Source organism: Ictidomys tridecemlineatus, chromosome 14, assembly GCF_052094955.1.
Source record: "Ictidomys tridecemlineatus isolate mIctTri1 chromosome 14, mIctTri1.hap1, whole genome shotgun sequence".
Taxonomy (NCBI): domain Eukaryota; kingdom Metazoa; phylum Chordata; class Mammalia; order Rodentia; family Sciuridae; genus Ictidomys; species Ictidomys tridecemlineatus.
Window position 1 is genome coordinate 25,702,693 of NC_135490.1, and position 19,854 is coordinate 25,722,546.

Below are 19,854 nucleotides of genomic sequence, written 5' to 3' on the forward strand. Positions count from 1 at the left end.
CTTGACTAGCAAACAAAAAGCACCATATTATTTTGAAAAATGTCCTAACTTTTGAGTTATTAAAATTAGTTTGGATAATAGCAGTATTATTAGGAAATATTTGTGCAAAATTGACACCAACCCTATCTTTTGCCTTACCTAAGCTTAATACAAATTCCAGAGTAAACAATCTGTTTGATAACAGGCCTGGTTTTGAAATAAATCTGAAAAAAGAAATCGTAAAAACCATCCATCTCTAGAAATTTCTATCCAAAATGCCACAAGAACATATCTATCTTTAGATGTTTATATCCAAATCCCATTAAAGTACATTTCAGAAGTTTTCTATTTTTTAAGGTGACCTTTAAAAATCTTTTTTTTTTTGGCAATTTCAGGAATTTAAGCCATTAGTAGAAAGCAGTATTTTTGTACTGAATTATGCTTCTTAATTTTTTTTCTTCTCCAACCCAAGTAATTAAAAAAATTTAACTTTTTTATACATTGGTGATATTTTCCTCATAAGCTATCTCTATTCCTCTTTTGAAATGAACTATGGAATTAGATCCTTTGTGTATATGATGACAGTTTGTATCCTTTGTCTTCAATGATTCAATTAACAGCATAACTATATTACATACAATTATTCCATGATTAAAAAATCCTAGCTGGGCATGGTGGCACATGCCTACAATCCCAGCAGTTTGGGAGGCTGAAGCAGGAAGATGGAATGTTCAAAGCTAGCTTCAGCAACTTAGTGAGGCTCTAAGCAACTTAGTAAGTCCCTATCTCATAATAAAACAAAGAAACACACACAAAAAAAGGGACTGAGGGGATGTTGCTCAGTGGTTAAGTATGCCTGGATTCAATTCCTGGTAACCAAAAAGGAAAAAAAAAAGTCCTTTTTATTTTATTCAACTAAGAAAAAATTTCCCACTTAGAGATTTTCCTTATGATATAAATATAAAGCTGAGCTTCAGTTTTTTCCTTAGCCCTATTGGTTATATCAATTTTCACTGTAAATTCCTTAGGGACACAGTGTGAATCACAATAAAGCTGTTTCCTTCACTCATAGATTAGTCCTTTCTTTTGTGTCAACATAAAATAACTTATAAATGCATTTATAAATAAAATGTATTCATAAGTAAAATTGTGATATCAGTGAAAATATGTTATTTTGAAAAGATAGCCTTATATTCTAACTCATAAAGTTAAAAAACAAATAAACAAAAAACCCAGAAAGGATCATGCAGTAGAATCTGAATTTCAGTAAACGAATCCATCCTAATCTTAAAAAGGGAAGTTAGTGATCCAGTAATAACTAATATGTCTTCTCTAAGGTTTTTCTCAGTTTCACTTATCACAAGCAATGATTGTACACACACACACAAAAACAAGGTTCAAATTTAAAATATTTAGTGATAAAAAGACTTCATCAATTTATAGGTATTTCTTGAAATGTTTTTTCAGACTTCAAAATAATTATTTTTTGTTCCAGTGTGCTAAAAACAAAACAATGAGTTCTTCCTTTCTATATTTGTATAGTATTTTAATTGTTTTGTTTAAATATTCTGTACTTGTGCATTCAAGTATTTTGTTGATGTATCTTTTTTAGTTTAATTCTGACTACTTTAGGTTTTTGTATTTTGAAGTAATATGGTTAAATACATATATTTGCAGAATTATTATAGCTTTTGATTTGTTTATTTCTTCTCCAGCATGTTACTCAAATGTTTGTCTCATTTTTTCCTATAATTTATTTTTTTCTGATATTAAAATTCTTATCCTGAATTTCTTTTAGATGCATTTATCATATATGCATTTTTTATTCATGCTTTTCAAAATTTTTGCATGTTAGTTTAAAAAATTGTTTATTTGACAACATATTATTTGCTCTTCATATTTATTAACATGAAGTTTAAGAATCTGGTTTTTTTCTAGATGAATTTAACACTTTTATACTTATTGTAGTTTTTGTAATGTTGAGGGCTACTTTTGTTTTTGTAATGTTTATATATGCTGTGTTTTTATTTGTTTTGTTTTTCTTCTTTCCCACATTCCTTTTGATAAATTAATATATTTAGTTCTGGCTCAAAAATTTTATTCTATTTTTATTCTTTCATGGTATTCTTAACTTATACTTGTTTTTGTTTTTTCATCAATTTCTAATGTAATACTTTTTTCTCCTGTTAACTCTACCCAATATATATATATAGTATATATGGGGAATATACTATATATTCAATAAATATATTTTAATTGAGGCTTAAATGAAGGAAAATTACCTAGGCCACTTAGAACAGGCCTGACCATTAACATACATTTATTGACTTTAAGGAAGTTGGATGATTGTAGGCTATTCAGGCCTTTGCCTTTATATTGTATTTCTTTTTTCCTTATTTTTCATGCATTCATGTTTTTTTTCTTTTCTTTTGCAGTCATACTTCACTGAAAAGTGGGCACTGAGTTTCTTACAAATCTTGTTTTCCAATAGGTTGAGCTCATTTACCTACTTTCTGCTATGTAAAACTTGTTTAAAATCTTTTAACTTGTTGTTTTAGGTCTCTGTTAAAAAAGAAAAAGACCTCTGTAATCACCCTAAAGGATTAAAAAAAAAAAACCTTTAAAAATTTGACTTCAGTGGCTTCTACTTTGACTTACAGCGTTTTCTTGGCATCTACTAAAGGAGTTTATTAAGTGATGTCTCTATTGTGAGCTAAATTAATTTCTACTAAGAGGGCAGGAAGTGTTTAATGATTGAAATATTAAAGAGCCACTTGAGAATATCCACTCATTTTTTATCAAGAATCAAGAAACAAGAAAGAAGTAGGAAGGAGGCTCACTCCATTTTCTCATATTGAGCTTTATATTGCTTGGAAATGTTCGAAGAAAGGTAGATGTAGGAAAGATCTTCTTATGTCAGCACTGTGTCCTGCAGAATAACCCCAATAAGCTTTCCTTATTTTAAAAAAGAAGCACAGTGACCTACCTAGCCCTCAGGCATTGTACTCTTTTCATCTTTCTTTAATAATTAACATTCATAGAATAACAGATTTTAATCACTGCTCACTTCTCATAACTCACTTTTTTTTTAAAACCATTTAGAATCTGACTTTTACCCTCATTATTCTTATCACATTTGTCTTTCTCAACAGGAACACTGGTTCTTTTTGCAGCATTTGATACTCTTAATAATAAGTTTTTGCAGCATTTGATACTCTTAATTGATCTCCACATTTTTTTCCTCTCTTAAGATTGAGTAATATTGTGTTTAATTTATCATCTATGACATCTTCTGGAATTTCTTCCAAACATCCTTTTTCTTTTAAGGGTCTAGTCATTTCTGTTTTTACTTTCCACGCTACAATTCCTTCTTCATAAATTTTATCTGATTCTTTGAAACACTATTTATATGGCTTTAAAAAGTTTCTATTCAGTTCTAACTCCTCCTGCTTTTGGTAGACCTAAACTTCCCAAACTTTGAATACATTAAGATTAAATTTGTTAATATTTTCATGAACATTTACATTTCATCCTATATTCCTGTTCTTTGTTAATGTTTCTAATTTGATCCCACTTGTTTAACCTCTTTAGTTTTGACTTAGGCACCAGCATCTTTACATGTGCTTTGTATCAACCTCTATTAACTGGTTTTAACTTCCCATATCATTCCCTTCTGTCTCTCCTTTTATTCTTTTTGCTGGAATAATATAAAAACTTTCTAAATAATCTTCTTGTTTTTGGCAAAATAGTCTTTAAGAGGTATAGCATCAACCAATTAATTTTGTTGCTCCTTAACTCTTGAATAGTTCCTCACTGCCTATTGACTAGCACCCAACATCCTTGGTTTAGAATCAGGGAGCCAGTACATGTTTTGTTTTGTGTTCTTCTTCTATACCCTATAGTTGCAACCAAGCTACACAAACAGCCATCCCTCATATTGCCATTCCCTATGGTTCAGTTCAAAGTCTGCACTATTAGGAATTGTTCATTGCTCTTCCTCTTTATATTACTAAGTAGCTCTCCCAATTTTAGATAATTTTATTTAACTCATTTAGTATTTTATCCATCAATGCTTAGTATTAAGAGGTGCTTACACAAATAAGCCATTTAAATTTCAAAGTAGTAGTTATTATTAAAGAAATAGGTATTTCTGCTTCCTTAAAAAAAAAAAAAAAAAAAAAAAAAAAAACCCTAAACAAACAAAAACATTAGGTGAGAGAAGTTGAGGTCATGTTCACCCCACAAGGTGGGGACGCCATCTAGTGACAACTCCACCACACTACAAGACTTGCCTCAGATCTGAAGTCTATATTAATCTTCACATTGTCTTCAAGAAAGATGTCATATTCGAGTAGGAAGGATAGTAGAATGAATCAGACATTATTACTCTCTGTGCATATATGACTATACTACTGGTATGATTCTACATCATGTACAATCAGAAGAAGTAGAAGTTATACTCCATTTGTGTATGATGTGTCAAAGCACATTCTACTGTCATGAATAACTAATTAGAACAACAGCCAAAAAAAGATGTCACAAATACCTACCCCCCAATAAGATAGTGCCTTAACAAAAATATTGCATACTTATTTTTGTGTGTGTGGGATTAAACACTGTAAATTAATTAATTCATGGTTGATTATATAGATATGTTTAGAGAAATGGATGCACCTGCAATTTTCACTTGTATTAACATTAATCAGTGATGCATATGAATCCATTTTCAAAGAGGAAATTTAAAGAAGTGCCTGAAAACTTGGATAAATTTTACATAAAGTGTTAGAAATGTTTTTTTCTTGAGATAACACACTAAGTGTATTCAGCTTCGTAACAATAGTAAGTACTAGTTGATGGAAGAAGCATAGCTTCTGAGCCAGATGGTTTACTGTTAGCAACACTGTGACTTGAAGCACAATACATATTCACTCAAAATGACCATTTTCACATTTGAAAACATGGTGATAACAACATCTTTGTTATGAATATAAGGAGTGTATATACAGAATGCTTGGCCTATAGTAGGCATATAATAAATAAATGGTAGTTTGTATTTAATGATTGTTGTTAGTTTTATTTTTGATGATGTGTATAGAGACATATTTTCTTTCAATGTTGAAAAATGTTATTTGTAGAATCTCAATTTGTTTCTTTTGTAGTAAAGAGTGCAAGCATTGATGTTTATCATTAATTTCAATACCTATTGGAAAATTACATACCTATTTAGTAAATGTGTGATCAGAAAATTATAAAATAATCATTTGTATAAGCCATTAAAAGCTTATATGTGTTTTAAAAAATTCAGAATAAGTGAATATTTCATACTTACAACTTTCCAGTTGCATTATACACGTTTGTACATCCATTGGAAAATTTTTGAGATCCATTGGACAGGAAAGTGTTAATGTTAATCTGAAAGAATTCAGAGTAATTATTTTTAAAGGAAATTTATGACTTTATATTAAGATTCTGTTATTCAGAAAACACATATTGCTTTGGTAGTTACTAACATCTATTCAGATGAAATTTTCTCCAGTTTAGGTATATTATTTGCTATGAAAAAAATATGTCACTGTACATAAATCTGGATTTTTGATGGGGTCAAGTGAAGTGGATGATAGTTGTAGCTATAAAACTCTATCACATTTATTCATTTTTAAATTTGTTTAGAAATGAGTGTAGATGTATAGAAGAGGTCTAGACTTCCAGAGAGATCCCCAAAAGGAATAATTTGAGGATGGGCACTGTAAAATTAATACCCAATGCTGAAAGGTACATTTCCCCCCAAATCACATTAACAGAATATTTAAGAGGGAAATAGGAGAATTGGAGTTGTAAGTGTGGAAAAGGGGTACTCAGAGAAGCAACCCTATATGGTAGTTGTCAGTCATCTTTATAAAAACATCATGGAAGTTGTCAGAGAATATCCAAAAGTATTTAGTAGAGTGAATCTGGAGAACTTGAAAATTTAGTTAGTAGATCAGGTTCTCTGCTATGGCATTAGAGAATTTCACTAGATTTTAACAGGGTTAGGAAATAGCCCGCTAGTGTCTGTTATATTATTCTAAGTTCACCAAACAAACTTTTGATTGTACTTTACACAAATATGTAAGCATTCTGCCAATATAAAAGCTCTTGGCCCTTTTAGAGAGTACTATTATGTTGGTATTCCAGGTAATTAATGAATTTTGAATACATTTGGTTAGGAAAGTATATTACTGAAATATATTCTGGGTTTACTAAGAATTTATATTTCCTGGATTTGAGAGAGAGGGTGGGGAGAGTTCAAGATTCAAACTCAGCATTCTACAAATGAAGTTCTTTTCTGAGAACTCTCTAAGAAGTCTCTTTTTTGAAAAATATTCTCACTGAAATTCAGGTATTAGTGAGCACCCTAGGTGGTTTAATTTACTTAAACTTTGTGCTCACAGACATAGTTATTCAACTTCTTCACATTGCAGTTTTTTCATCTCTAAAATGAAAATAATAATGGTACCTACTACAAAGAGTTACTGTGAGCAATACCTGCATTGATACTTGAAATGTGCTTAGGTAAGTGCTTGACATATAGAAGATATTTAGTAAAATATCTGTTATTAACAGTTATTAGTATATTCCATTACTCCTAGACACCTCCAGTTGCTCCTCCTGCAAATTCTAAATTGTGGGCACAAAGATAAATAAATTAAATGTAAGTACTTTTTAGGCTTTAAATAAAAATAACTAGTAACTCTACTATATATAACTTCACTCTCTAAAATGGCATTTTTATGGAGACCACAGGCATAAAATAATAATTATGTATTTTGTATAGTGAATATCTTGGTGAGTTAGGCCCAATTAGCATAATTTGGGTGACACAAATGGACAGACATGGAGTTGGTGAATTTTTAAGAGTCCCAGGAGGATCATTTGGTAATTTGAGTCACAGTCCCTAACACACTAAAATAATTTACAGAGTTTTATATTCAAAATCAGTGTTTCTCCTGCTGTAGCTTGGTTAAGGGAATTTGTAAGTAACTGAGTATATTTACAAAATTCTTGGTTAAAAGAGAATATTGTAATCTGAAGTGGACACAGTGTTCTCTGCCTAGTGAAAGAGTTTATTAGAGGAATATGCACATGAACATTTTGAAATGTGCACAGATTAATTTCCCAAATATTCAAGGCTCTTGACCAGCCAATTTCAAACATCAACTTGCAGAATTCTCTGACCTTTTGTATGGAAATAAATGGCCTTCTCAGAACCCTTTCCATTCTCTCATCATGCATGTGATGTCAAATTCATATCCTGGCTATTTTTTTGGCATAAAATGAGAGACGTTATGTAATTCTAAATTAAAAAATAACACTTGAAAAGAATTGCTTGGCAAAGCAAAACAGTTTGTAGAACTCCTATCATAAATCATATCCTGAAAAAAATCTATTTATTGACTTTTCTTTTTGTTTAAGGTATAATACAGTTGCTTCTCTAATGATGAAATGTGTCCACTTGGTGGGTGTGATACTTAATTTCTTTATCAAAACATTACATGTAAATAAAGATATGTTCTGACCACATCAAAAGAAAACTGAGTCAAGAGGCAGTTATTCATATTCTACTGTTTTGGAAATGAATGTCTTCTTGTGTAAGGAGGACACCAAGTTCTCTTTCTGAGACAAGACAGATAAACAGGATATAGTGTTTCTTATTTCCCCTTAAAAAGTCTTGGCTGCGAGAAGTAGTAATATTAAGAAAGACGACTGTCATCTGTGACAAACAATTGACGTCATTAAAATTTGATTATTCTCTATTTTTTAAAAAGCATGCCTCTAGTATGTTGTCTATCTAAACCACTAGTTGAATTTTAAAAATGTTTTTGATTTCTTTATAAACTTTTTATAAAAATAAATATTTTAATAGTGTTTTATTTCGCTTTTTTTTTTTTTAATGCTGTGACTGAAAGATCTAACCAGAACAATTTTAGGAAGAAAAGTTTATTTGGGGGCCCATGCTTTTAGAGGTCTTAGTCATTGAAGGCCAGCTCCATTCCTAAGGGCTCCAGGTAAGGCAGAACATTATGGCTGAAAAGTGTAGCAGAGGGAAGCGCTTCATATCATGGTAAGGAAGCAAAGAGAAAGACTCCACTCTCAAGATAGGAAATATATACGTGCAAAGCCATGACCCTGATGCCCAACCTTTTCAAGCCATACCCTACTATCAGGGATTAATTCACTGATTAGATTACTGATTAATGTAACTCAGTCATTCATTTCTCCTCCAAATTTTCTTCCATTGTCTCACTTGTGAACATTTGGGGGGATACCACATCTACACCATAACAAATAGTTTTCTGGTATTTCTGAATTTGGTATCAGAAATACAGTGGCCTCTTAACTAGCAATTAAATAACTTTTGAAGAATTATCTGTAGTGTTATAGTAAATTGATAAATTTGTAGTGCTTACTTTGTGATAGGCACTGTTCAAATACTTTATATATGATCACTCATTTATTCTATCCTACAAACTTACAAGATAGGTAAATGATATAACCTTTTTTTTTTTTTTTTGTAGATGAGGAATCTTAGAGGTTAAGTAACTCACTTCATTACATAGCAGAAATTGGCAAAGTAGAATTTGCAGCCCTGACGGTTTAGTTCTAGATTCCATGCTCTTAACTGTTAAGTATACTGCCTATAAAAAGCAATGGAATGTTTTACATAAAAATAGATTCTGCAATTAACATGATGTTTTAAATTTTATATACTTTTATAACATAAAATGATACAATGTATACACTATTAGTTATTAAATTTGAAGTAAGGTGTACATAAATAATTTTTCCAACATACATTTAGACAAATGTAATAGACCATAGAAAATATAAGGCATTTCTCCAGGGATTTTATATATTTGAATGATATAGTATTTGATTATGCATGCTTTTATAAATATCTCTTAGTTATTTTATAAATAACTCTTAGAAGAGATTAGATAGTTTGAACATTAAAAAAGGATATTAGAATTAGTTTCTATGAACAGTTCTGGAGTTTTGTTGTCATCTGATCTTAGAGACAAGCAAAAATCTTTTCAACCCATCACCAAAGTAATCTCAGCATTGATGATGGTCCCTTCAGGAGGCTGATGTAAGCAAGTTATGGAACTCTTCAGAAAAATAATTACACACATGCCAGATTTTCCTTATATCTACTTTGTTACATTATGAGTTCATTTTCCTTAAATAAACAGCATTTTTAAAAACATCTGTTGAAATAAGTTTGCTTTTCCATTTAAAAATCAGTATCTATTAGTGTTCAAAAAATAAATATACTTTATACAAGTAGACTTTAATTCTTTGCACAAATTTCAAAGAAATGGTTACCATAACCAAATACTTAGTTTAAATATTGTTAAATAAAGGTCAAAATTATTTTGATAAGTTGCTCTACATAGCATCTTTGACATAAACTGTCTTCTTATTTCATTTTCCAAGCACTAGTGCTTCTGTAGTATAAGTAATGAAGTTGTAACTGTTGGTTATATTAGTAAAGTTAACAAGCAGTATATATGATGCCTATGGTGTGCTTCCATTTATCTTGTGATAAGCATGCTGCCATCCTCATTTTATAAGCGATAAAACTGAGGTAGAGACAATTCAGTGCTGATTTTTGGCTCCCCAGAAAAATCAGAATTTATTTTATTTTTTGTTTCCTTTTATTTTTTAGAAAGATAAAATTTAATAACTTTAGCATCTATTATGTGCCTGGCACCATGCTGGTGTTTTACCATTTATTCTTTCAGATTCACTGTAATACATATAAGAAAAATATGAAGCTTTCAAAAGTAATTTTGATTTGCCCCAAATCACAGCTAATATCTCATAGAGCCTGGATGTGGACTGGGAGTTAAAGTCTTCCTAAGACTTCTTGTTTGCCTATACATTGCTAGGCATGCTAAGACTGCAAGGTCTTAACCATTTCATTTATTTTATTTTATTTATTTTTATTTTTTTATATTTTTACCTGAGAAGTCTCAGGTTTGCTTATTCAGATGCTTAATTCCAGAGATGAGATAACATTGTTCACTTGGACCAAGAGAAGGCTTATTTGCAGCTTGTTCTAAAAGTAGTGGGTTCTCCAAATTCACAACTATGTCCATCATTTTGACATAAACCCATTGTATGTGTTATATCCATTTAAACCTATTGTATTGTTCCAGAGACACTTGAAGACAAAGGAAAATGAGGCAAATATTTTGATATCCATTCTCCTAGCTTACAGTGACTAATAAATTGCTTTGTCTCTGACTTGATAGCCTCGTTTCTTCAGTCAGTATCCATTTAATAGTCATAGGCTGACTTTAAAATCCCAAACTTGACAATCTGGAGTCATGTGTCTGGCTACAAAGATCTAACTTGAAAATAATTTTTATTTAAAATTATAAAATTATCAGTGTAAATTATTTAAAATTTCAGAGTAAGATGTATAAAAGTGTTGTACTTTTGGTCTACCCATCCCTATCCTCAGTTCTAGTTCCTCAGAGGTAGCCTTTCTTTAGCTATTTTTCTACCATTCACTTTCATATATGTAAGTTTCTGTAATAGTATGCTTGGCTTTAAAAATATTTGAAACCATCTGTTAATTTCCTACAGGGGAGATGTAAGAATTTATTTCCCTTATGCCATATTCCAAGTTTGCTTAGTTTTGCACCAATCCTCCAAATTTAGTTATATAAACATTGATTGTTAAATAAATATTGAGTGTTTACTTGTTATGAATATGTAATTTTTGTTAATGTTTAAGCCTGGTAGTTTGCTATAATTATAGCTCTTGTACAAGATTTTGTTTTCCTTAGTATTAATATGTGTCTCATTTTAAGAATCACATCAGTTTCTCTATTCTGACTGCTTCAAATGTGACTCCCCACCAAAACTGCAAATCCTTTCCAGTGGTTAAAAACAGGAGAGAATTAGTCTTTTTTTGTGGAAATCTCTGTTTCTTTTTATTTCTTTCCAGTCATATACCAGACTTCTGTATTAAAGTTTGGGTTTTAAATCCTTTCTCTATTGTCTATTTCTCTGTATATTGATTCTACTTTCTTGGAGATTTCTTCACTTCACCTTCCAAACATGCTGCTGATTTCCCCTTACCCCATTTGCTTTTATTATGCAGTGAATGTCCCAATTTTTCTTTCCTAGAAGTACCCATTTTATGCATACAGTTGTCTTATTTGTCCAGAAAATTTTCTGCTTCATGTATTTTCTTTTGAGTCATTCTCTTTTTTCTTTTTATTATCTTTTTGTTCCCCTCCCTGTTCTCTGCTTAAAATATATATATATATATATGTGTGTGTGTGTGTGTGTATGTGTGTCTGAATATATATATATACATATATACATATATATGTATATATATAATAAATTCGATAAGTATCTATTTTTAAGAAGTAAACACCAAAAATCATTTTGTGTCAGTTAGTAGTAGATTCTTACTGAGTAACCATCTTAAATAAAGGATGAGATGGTAATGCACTGCTCAAAGCTTCCTTAGGTGTGAGCATCTGTAGGTCTTTTTCTCTTGGGCAAGTTAGTTTACATAGTGATAGATTCTTTTTCTGTCTGCCTCTCAGTGGAGGTTTAGGTATGGATTTCACCATTTTAGGGTTAGCAGGGTGTATCACTATGTCAAGTACAGACATCAGATCATCATTATAATCATCCTCATTTTCTTGGTGTGATACTTCATGAAAAGCACCAGTGGTGCCTAGAGGCCCTGCTTCTGAAGCTTTGAAAAGGACATCTCACATTTTCTGTCTTCCTGTTTTCAGCTTAGGTCAAAAGAGAAAAAAAGAAGTCCTTGGTCTGAAAGGCATGGGTGAGGGAATCCGGAACAGCACTGTTGTACCTATGAAGTTTCAATTAAAAAAAAAATTAAGCTCTTTTCTGGCCCCCACTTTCTGAAGACATAGCTGCCAAAAAGTTCTGCAAGTTTGAAGATATTACTCTTTTCCCTTTTGGGTTCCCACATTTTGGCTTCTGCTTCTGCTATATCTGTCTGTTAAGTCACATATATTCATTTTCAAGCTCTGTAAATTAGGTTGTCATCACTTGTCTGTGGTTGATTTTTCCATTGTTTTCATTCTCCTGTGTATGAATGCCATTTTTATCCCTTTTTAACTTTACTTCATTATTGTAGTGGGTTTTAAGAGGAAATACAGATAAATGCTAGAATTCAACCAATTGCACTCTTCAGGACAATCTGCTGCTTTCTTTAAACAAGCAGGAAAGTCAGATCTAGCATGAAATACCACAGATGCTCCTATTGTAAACTGAATAAGATTTTTTTTCCTAGTACAATTTTTGTTAGCGATGAAACTGAAGAAATGAAGATGTGAAGGATTAGAAGATTTCAAAGGACTGTGAGATTTCCAGAAACAACACACAACAAATGAAATTTTTCTTTGATCATGTGAGTAAGGATTTAGCAAACAAAGATTAGGAACAGAGAGACCATCTGTTTCATCTGAATTCATACTGAAAGACAAAAGATTCATTTCTGAATTATTCCATTGCTTTCCTCCAGATATTAGAAGAAATATGAACTATTCATATTTGATGACACCACTTATAAAATACATAGATTCAATTTTATTTCTCTACTTCATGACGCAAAATTTCCAAGGACATAGTAATAAAATACACCACTTGTGAAATTATTTAACTTTTAAATATCATAACCTTTAGTATTCTTTAATATAATGCATTTGAATTGGAGCAATTAAGTGTTTTAGTACCATTTTAGTTTTGAAATTACACAAACTTCTTAATAAAAAGATCCATTTTATTTGAAAAATTTTAAGGATGGACCGAGTTAATAGCTTTAAGTTTTGAAGACATCATATTGCTAACAAAATCTCCCCACATCAAAGAGTCCTCTAGCTTTTATACTCTATTATATTCACTGATAAGGTGAATATAACAGAGTATAAAAGCCTAATGGTATATTTAAAAAATTTTTTTTCTTAGAAGTAGTTGGACACAATACATTTATTTATTTATTTATTTATTTATTTATTTATTTATTTATTTTTATATGGCGCTGAGGATCAAACCCAGTGCTTCGCACGTGCTAGGCAAGCACTCTATCGCTGAGCCACAACTGCAGCCTGCTTAATGGTACATTTTTTATGTTGACATTTTCCAAGTTCAGTGTGACTGTATCCATAATTGGATATGTATGTATACACACAGGAGCACGTGTGTACACGCTGCGCTCACACACACACAATCTAGTCTAAATCGTCTTACTTTGCAAAACGATTATTCCATACTACCTGGTGAATATTTTTATAACCTGTACTCCTACAAACCTATCTGAAGTAAATAATTACTTTATAAAATAATTAAAAATAAAATGTTACCTTTCACAAGGTAATTTTGAAATTAATAGGGAAGAAATTCAGCTTATTTTACATACATTCTATCATGGATCCCTTGAAAACCATCATGAATCCACAGTACAGAGATGTCAAAGACCATGGCCTCATGTTAAGAGATTATCACTTATAATTCATAAGTAATATATAGCTCACTCAAAAATTCAAACAATATAACTTAAGTATAGTAAAATTTATAGTTCCCTTTCATTACTGCCCAAATCTCACTACTCTTTTCCATAGTTGGGTATTCTCAATAAAATGGTAGGCATCCATCTAAACATTTTATACAGATCCACACATACAATCATGTGTTGCTTAACAACGGGATAAAACTAGGAAATGCTGCATTAGGTGCATTTGTTGTTGTGTGGTATACTCACATAAACCTAGATAGTGTAGCCTACTGTGTAACTAGTGTTCATTATTACATGTGTTATAATTTTATACAGTAGTCAGTGTGATAAATTTGTTTACATGAACATCACCACAAACACATGAGTAATGTTCTGCATTAATGACTTAATAATGGCTATGATGTTACTAGGCAATAAACATTTTCAGCTTCATTATATTATGGGATCATATATGTGGCCTGTAATTGACCAAAGTCATTATACAGTGTGATTTTACATACATAGGTATATTTTTATAAATAGAGAATATAGATAAAAATGACATAAAACATTTCTTTGAAACATACGTGTGTGTATGTATGTCTTGTAAGCAATTTCTATTTTATTCATTTTTATTGGTTCATAACAGTTATACATACTAATAGGATTCATTTTGACATAATTATAAATGCATGGTATAAAATTTGCTTCAATTAAGTCCCCTAATCCCCCTCCTCCTCCTATACCCTTTCCTCTACTCTATGGACCTTTCTATTTATTTACACTTTAGGCAATTTCTTAGGAATATTTGTATAACAGTCTCATGTTGAGTATTTCTTGATCTAGGTCTATCATTGTGTTCAGCCATATTCTTATTTATTTATTTTTTGGATACTGGGAATTGAACTCAGAGGAACTTGACCACTGTTTTTAAATATTTTTAGTTATACATGGACACAATATCTTTATTTTGTTTACTTATTCTTATGTGGTGCTGAGGATGGAACCCCGGGCCTCATATGTGTGAGACAAGTGCTCTACCACTGAGCCCCAGTCCCAACTGCGAGCTCTATTTTATATTTTATTTAGAGATAGGGTCTCACTGAGATGCTTAGCACCTTGTTTTTGCTGAGGCTGGCTTTGAACTCTTGAACTCTTCCTGCCTCAGACTCTTGAGCAGCTAGGATTAAAGGCTTGCGCCACTGTGCCTGGCCAGCCATGTTCTTATTAATGACTAAATAGGCTCTTCGTTTGTTGTTGCTATTTCAGTGCCTCAGTGGGCATCTTTGTAAGTGTATCTTATAGGAATGAACATCCAATTTGGATTACTAGAAATAGAATTGTCGAAAGATAGATGAATTTGATTTCTATATAAATACAACATTTCCCAGTTAATATCAAGTCATATGCCCACAGAAAGTATAGAAGACAAATATAACCAGAATTAATTTCTACCAATATTTTTATATAAATATTTTCTCATTTTTACTTTGATTTCTCCCCTATATCAGTGTTACAGTTTTTGTTTCAACTGTCAAACATAATTTAGAAAAATCAATATGAGAAGAAAATTTATTGTGTTTACCCACATTTTATTTATGGTGTTTTTTCTTCCTTCTTGGTATTGCTATGTTCTTTCATTCATTTTTTTTTCTATTAAGAAAACTTTCTTAGCCATACTTTACTCTTAGAGTAGCTTTACTTTTGATAAATTCTCTTGCTTTTTTTTTTCCAACAAGGTCTTGATTTCACCTTCATTCCTGAAGGATATTTTCATTGGGCATAAGATTATGGAATTCCTTTCTCTCAGCACCTGAAAAATATGTATCATTTCTTTTTGTCCCCAGGATTTTTGATGAAAAATCTGCTATCATGCTGTTTTTCCTGTATGGGTAAGGCATCATTATGCTCTGAATGTTTTCAGAAATTGTATACTATGTGTCTTTGTGTGGATATCTTTGGGTTTATCCTCTTTGGGGACTCAGGTTCTTCAATCTGTAGGTTTTATGCCATTTGCATTATTTATAAAAAATTCAGTCATTATTTCCCCTATTTTTTTTAGCTCCATGTCGTTTGCCCTCTCAACCTGAGATTTTGATGGTATTAATGTTAGATCTTTTGTTACTCTCTGCCCCCTTGTCTGGTCTATTATTTCTGTTGTTCAAATTGAATATGTTTTATTTACCTTTTGGTTCACTGATTCTTCCCTCTCTCTTATCTGTTTTTCTATTGAGCACATATACTGAGTTTATTTTGATAAATTATTTTTAGGTTCCAGATTTTCATTTGGTTCTAATTTATAGCTTATGTTTTTTTGCTAAGGCTTTCTATTTTTTTTCATTTGTATCGAGCATATTTATAATTGCTCATTAAAATATTTTTATCAGGACTACTTTGAAGTCTTTTTCAGATATTTGACATCACTGTCATTTTGATGTTGGCATCAATTTATGTTTTTTTTTTCATTTGGCTTGAAACCTTTTTGTTTCTTTGTATGATGATTTTTTTTTTAATTGCAGCCTAGACATTTTTGTGCTACTTTGTTAGACTCTGGATCTTATTTAAATTTTCTCTTTGAACTGGCTTTCTCTGACACTTCTGGATCAGGGCAAGGGGAGGTACTGCTACACTAATATTTCCAGGGAGAAACAGAGGTCAAGGTTTTCTAATCTGCTTCTGTATTATCATGTGAGTGGAGAAGATCCTGGATCACTACTGGATGTACGAGCTGCCCACATGACCTTCATTGACACTGTAGTGAGAGTGGCAGTATTACTGCTGTGTGGTTTGAAAGTCCTGACTTTCCATTAGATTTCTCTGAAACTTCCCAGGCAGGAATGGAGGTAGAGGGGGTCTTATTTCTGTAGGGAGACAGTAGTTCTCAATGTGGTCTCTACTGACACAGAGTGGAGGATCAGTACAGGTTGATGGGGCATGAAAGTCCAGCTATTTGCCCTTCCCTGACACCACCTCAGCACAGACATTGGGGTACCTCATTACATCCTAGAAAGACTGAAATAAACTTTGTTGGCTTAGGTGTGAGTTTGAGACAAGCTCACATGTTTTTCTGCTATATCTGGCTAGAGTAGAACAGTTTTGTAAAGGTAGGCTACGATCCCCCTTTCGTAGCATCTAGTGTTAGATTGGCTAGAGAAATTAGGCTCTTGCTGGGACCTATTTTTCCCCCTATTTTTAGATTTGTTCTTTTTAGTTATACATGACAGTAAAATGTATTTTGTCATATCATACATATATGGAGTATGATTTCCCATTCTTGTGGTTGTACATGATATGGAATTACACTGGTTGTATTCACATATGAACATAGGGAAGTTATATCTGATTCATTCTACTGTCTTTCCCATTCCATTCCCTTTCCCCATTCCCCCTTGTCCAATCTGATGAACCTCCACTCCTCCCTCCCCTGCTGCCTATTGTGAGTCAGCATCTGCATATCAGAGAAAACATTTGGCCTTTGGTTTATTTGAAATTGGCTTATTTCACTTAGTCTCCAGTTCCATCCATTTACCAGCAAATGCCATCATTCCATTCTTATTTATGGCTGAGTAATATTCCATAGTGTATATGTACCACATTTTCTTTATCCGTTCATCTATTGAAGGGCACCTAGGATGGTTCCATAACTTAGCTATTGCTGGGACTTATTTTGTCTGTACTTGCTAATGTTTCCAGATCATCAGATTCTTCATCTTTATGAGGTAAAAAGAAAATTGAAGGAATTCACCTCTGCATGATTCCTCAGGTTCCAATGTCTGCCAGTTCTTGGTCCACCATTGAGAAATTTCTTAAGTTTGTTGTATGTACTGTGCTCAAGATTTTAGTTGAACATAGGTAAAATATGAAAAAGTATATCTGTTCCACTTTCCCAGAAACCAAAGTCTTGCTATCTTTTAACATTTACATTTTTTGGTAGTTTTCCAAAAAGATTCATGATTTTCTTGCCTAGATATGGTATTCACTATTAAGTTATTCATTCATATGTGAGTATGTGTCTTAATTAGTGATGGTACCTGAAATCTCTTTGTGTCATGTGTAGCAATTATCATCCAAGATTATATTAACACATATTGGTTGATTTTCATCAGTCTGATGAAAAGTGTCAGTTTGCTGTAGTCACTCTTTCGAAACAATATATGTATTAAAAGGAAATATGTTCATATGAAATAGGAAAATTGGAAAAGTAGCCAAAATGAGATGAAGAGATGAAAAGCAGAGAGAATAAAACATTATCAATAACACCACGTTGCGGCAAAAAAGGCTTTCACAATCACTAAGCTACTAAGATTAAATTTGCATTCTTATTACTTTATCTTATACTTTTACTTGGCAAAAATAGGAACATCCTTGATATTGGGTAAATAAAGTCCTAATCACATATTCCCATTCCTGATGAAAAGCTAACAAAAGTGTAAATAAGAGAGGTAAAATATAAGGAGTTAATTTTAAGCCTAGATTCTAAATATTAAACCTATCCTGATAACTTTTAAAACATGTTATTGGTGGCATAAATATTGAAACAGTTGCCTATTGCTAAAGTAGATCATATTCTCTCTCTTAAGAAAGATGACATCAATTCTGTTCCTGGCTTGCTTTTTATAACTGAATTAAGTAAACAAATAGCTGTAGATTTCCACAATAATGATTTTAGAAAATATTTTAAATATAGTGCAAATCATCAAGTAATATAAGCAGCTTATTTAGTTATTTACTGAATTCGTACCTATTTGGTATTCTATGGACTGCCAAAGTTGAATGAGTTCTAGAATCCAACTTTCAAGAAATTTTATGACTAATTATCATTATATTTTGGTATGGCTTTCTAACTGTTATATGGCTTTCTAGCAATGTATAACGAATACCTAAAATATAAATAAGATTTTTTCTAGGGATGATGATAAACATTTTGTTCATTATTCATTTTTACATACTATAGTAATTTTTTCTTTCCTGATTTCTTTAAATTTTGTCAACAGATTACTACTTTGCAACATGTTAGGATGAAAATTGGACAATGAGGGTTAATATGCAAAAGAATGACCAGAGAAATTCCAGGGTATCGAAAAATGCACACACCTAAAACAAATAATCCCAGAGAATCCAGCCTAAACATTTCTTTACGTGTAAATATTTAATGGAGGTAGAATATATTTAATCACATTGTATGACTCAGCTACCTTTCAGTTCACCTGTAAGACTCCTGGCAAACTCATTGATGTTAAGAATTACAAATGTCAGTTCTTAAAAAAATGAATTTCCAAGAAGTACTCATATAATTACTGGATCTTTGACATGGATTTGTTGTTGTTCATCAAACACTTTGGAAAAAGTTATATTAGAAGAACTCAAGTGGAACAGTGGTGAGCTACTAAAAAATTTAAATATTGTCACTAGAAAAACCTCACAGTACTCCATTTTACTGAAAGTAGGAATTTAAGTCTATGACTCACCTTATCGAGTAAAGAACATTTCCATTTTTGAAAATTCTTAGCAATTTGTTGTCTGTTGTGACTTCATGAAAATTGGCACCCTTTTCATTGGCAAAGAACAAATCAGGCTTCCAAATGGAGTCCAACATGGATGGGTCGAGGTCTAAAGAATCATCAGGATATTCACTGTATGCAAGGCGAGGATCGTTCCATTTTTGACGAAGAAAGATATTCACTCTGTAATCCTGAGGGATGTGTGGTGGGGGAGAGAGAAAGAGAAAGACACCCTTCTTTAAAAAGTTTAGAAAAATCCATTGCATCAGTGTGGGTTCATCAGTGCTAACAAATTTACCACTCAGGTGGAGCATGTAGATATTGGAAGAGGCTGTGCATTTGCGGAGTCAGAGAGTTTATGGAAATGTCTGTATTTTTCTCTGATTTTTACTGGAACCTAAAACTTCTCTAAAAAATAAAGTCTTTTTTTTTTTAAAAAGTTTAGAATTGAATTGTATGTGCTGTTCTTTGGGCTTCTCTAAATTATAACAGAAGCCACTGACATTCTTTGGGGCTTTCCATGTGCTACAGTACTCATTTTTTACAACTAAAAGAGTAATCCTGCTTCTGACCTTTTGCCCATTTCTTTGGTGACCTGTGTACCTGTAAGGAAGGATGACAGAACACTATAGTTCATCATGTTTACCTTTTGCTGTTCCATTCATATTTTATTCTCCTGGTTTATAAGAATGAAATATTGGATTGCTCTTAGACACTTGGATAAAATATTTTCACAAATGCATTTATTTTTTTGAGTCATTTCTTTTAGTAGGTATCCAACAGCATCCAGAATATGGTACATTTAATGATATTTGCTTGAAAGCTATCTGGTTTACAAAAATG

At 31.8% G+C, this 19,854-nt stretch overlaps 1 protein-coding gene across 3 annotated transcripts in view; it reads right to left on the reverse strand.

Annotated features, from left to right (window-relative positions):
* Positions 1–19,854, reverse strand: part of Glra3 (glycine receptor alpha 3) — a 167,902-nt gene that overhangs the window by 57,568 nt on the left and 90,480 nt on the right. For all 3 annotated transcript variants that reach the window (XM_005325521.5, XM_013358706.4, XM_078030996.1), the window contains exons 4-5: positions 18,979–19,202; positions 5,309–5,391 (exon numbers count right to left, since the gene is read on the reverse strand). In XM_005325521.5, coding sequence (XP_005325578.2) covers positions 5,309–5,391; positions 18,979–19,202 — 307 coding nt within the window. The remainder of the gene's footprint in view (positions 1–5,308; positions 5,392–18,978; positions 19,203–19,854) is intronic.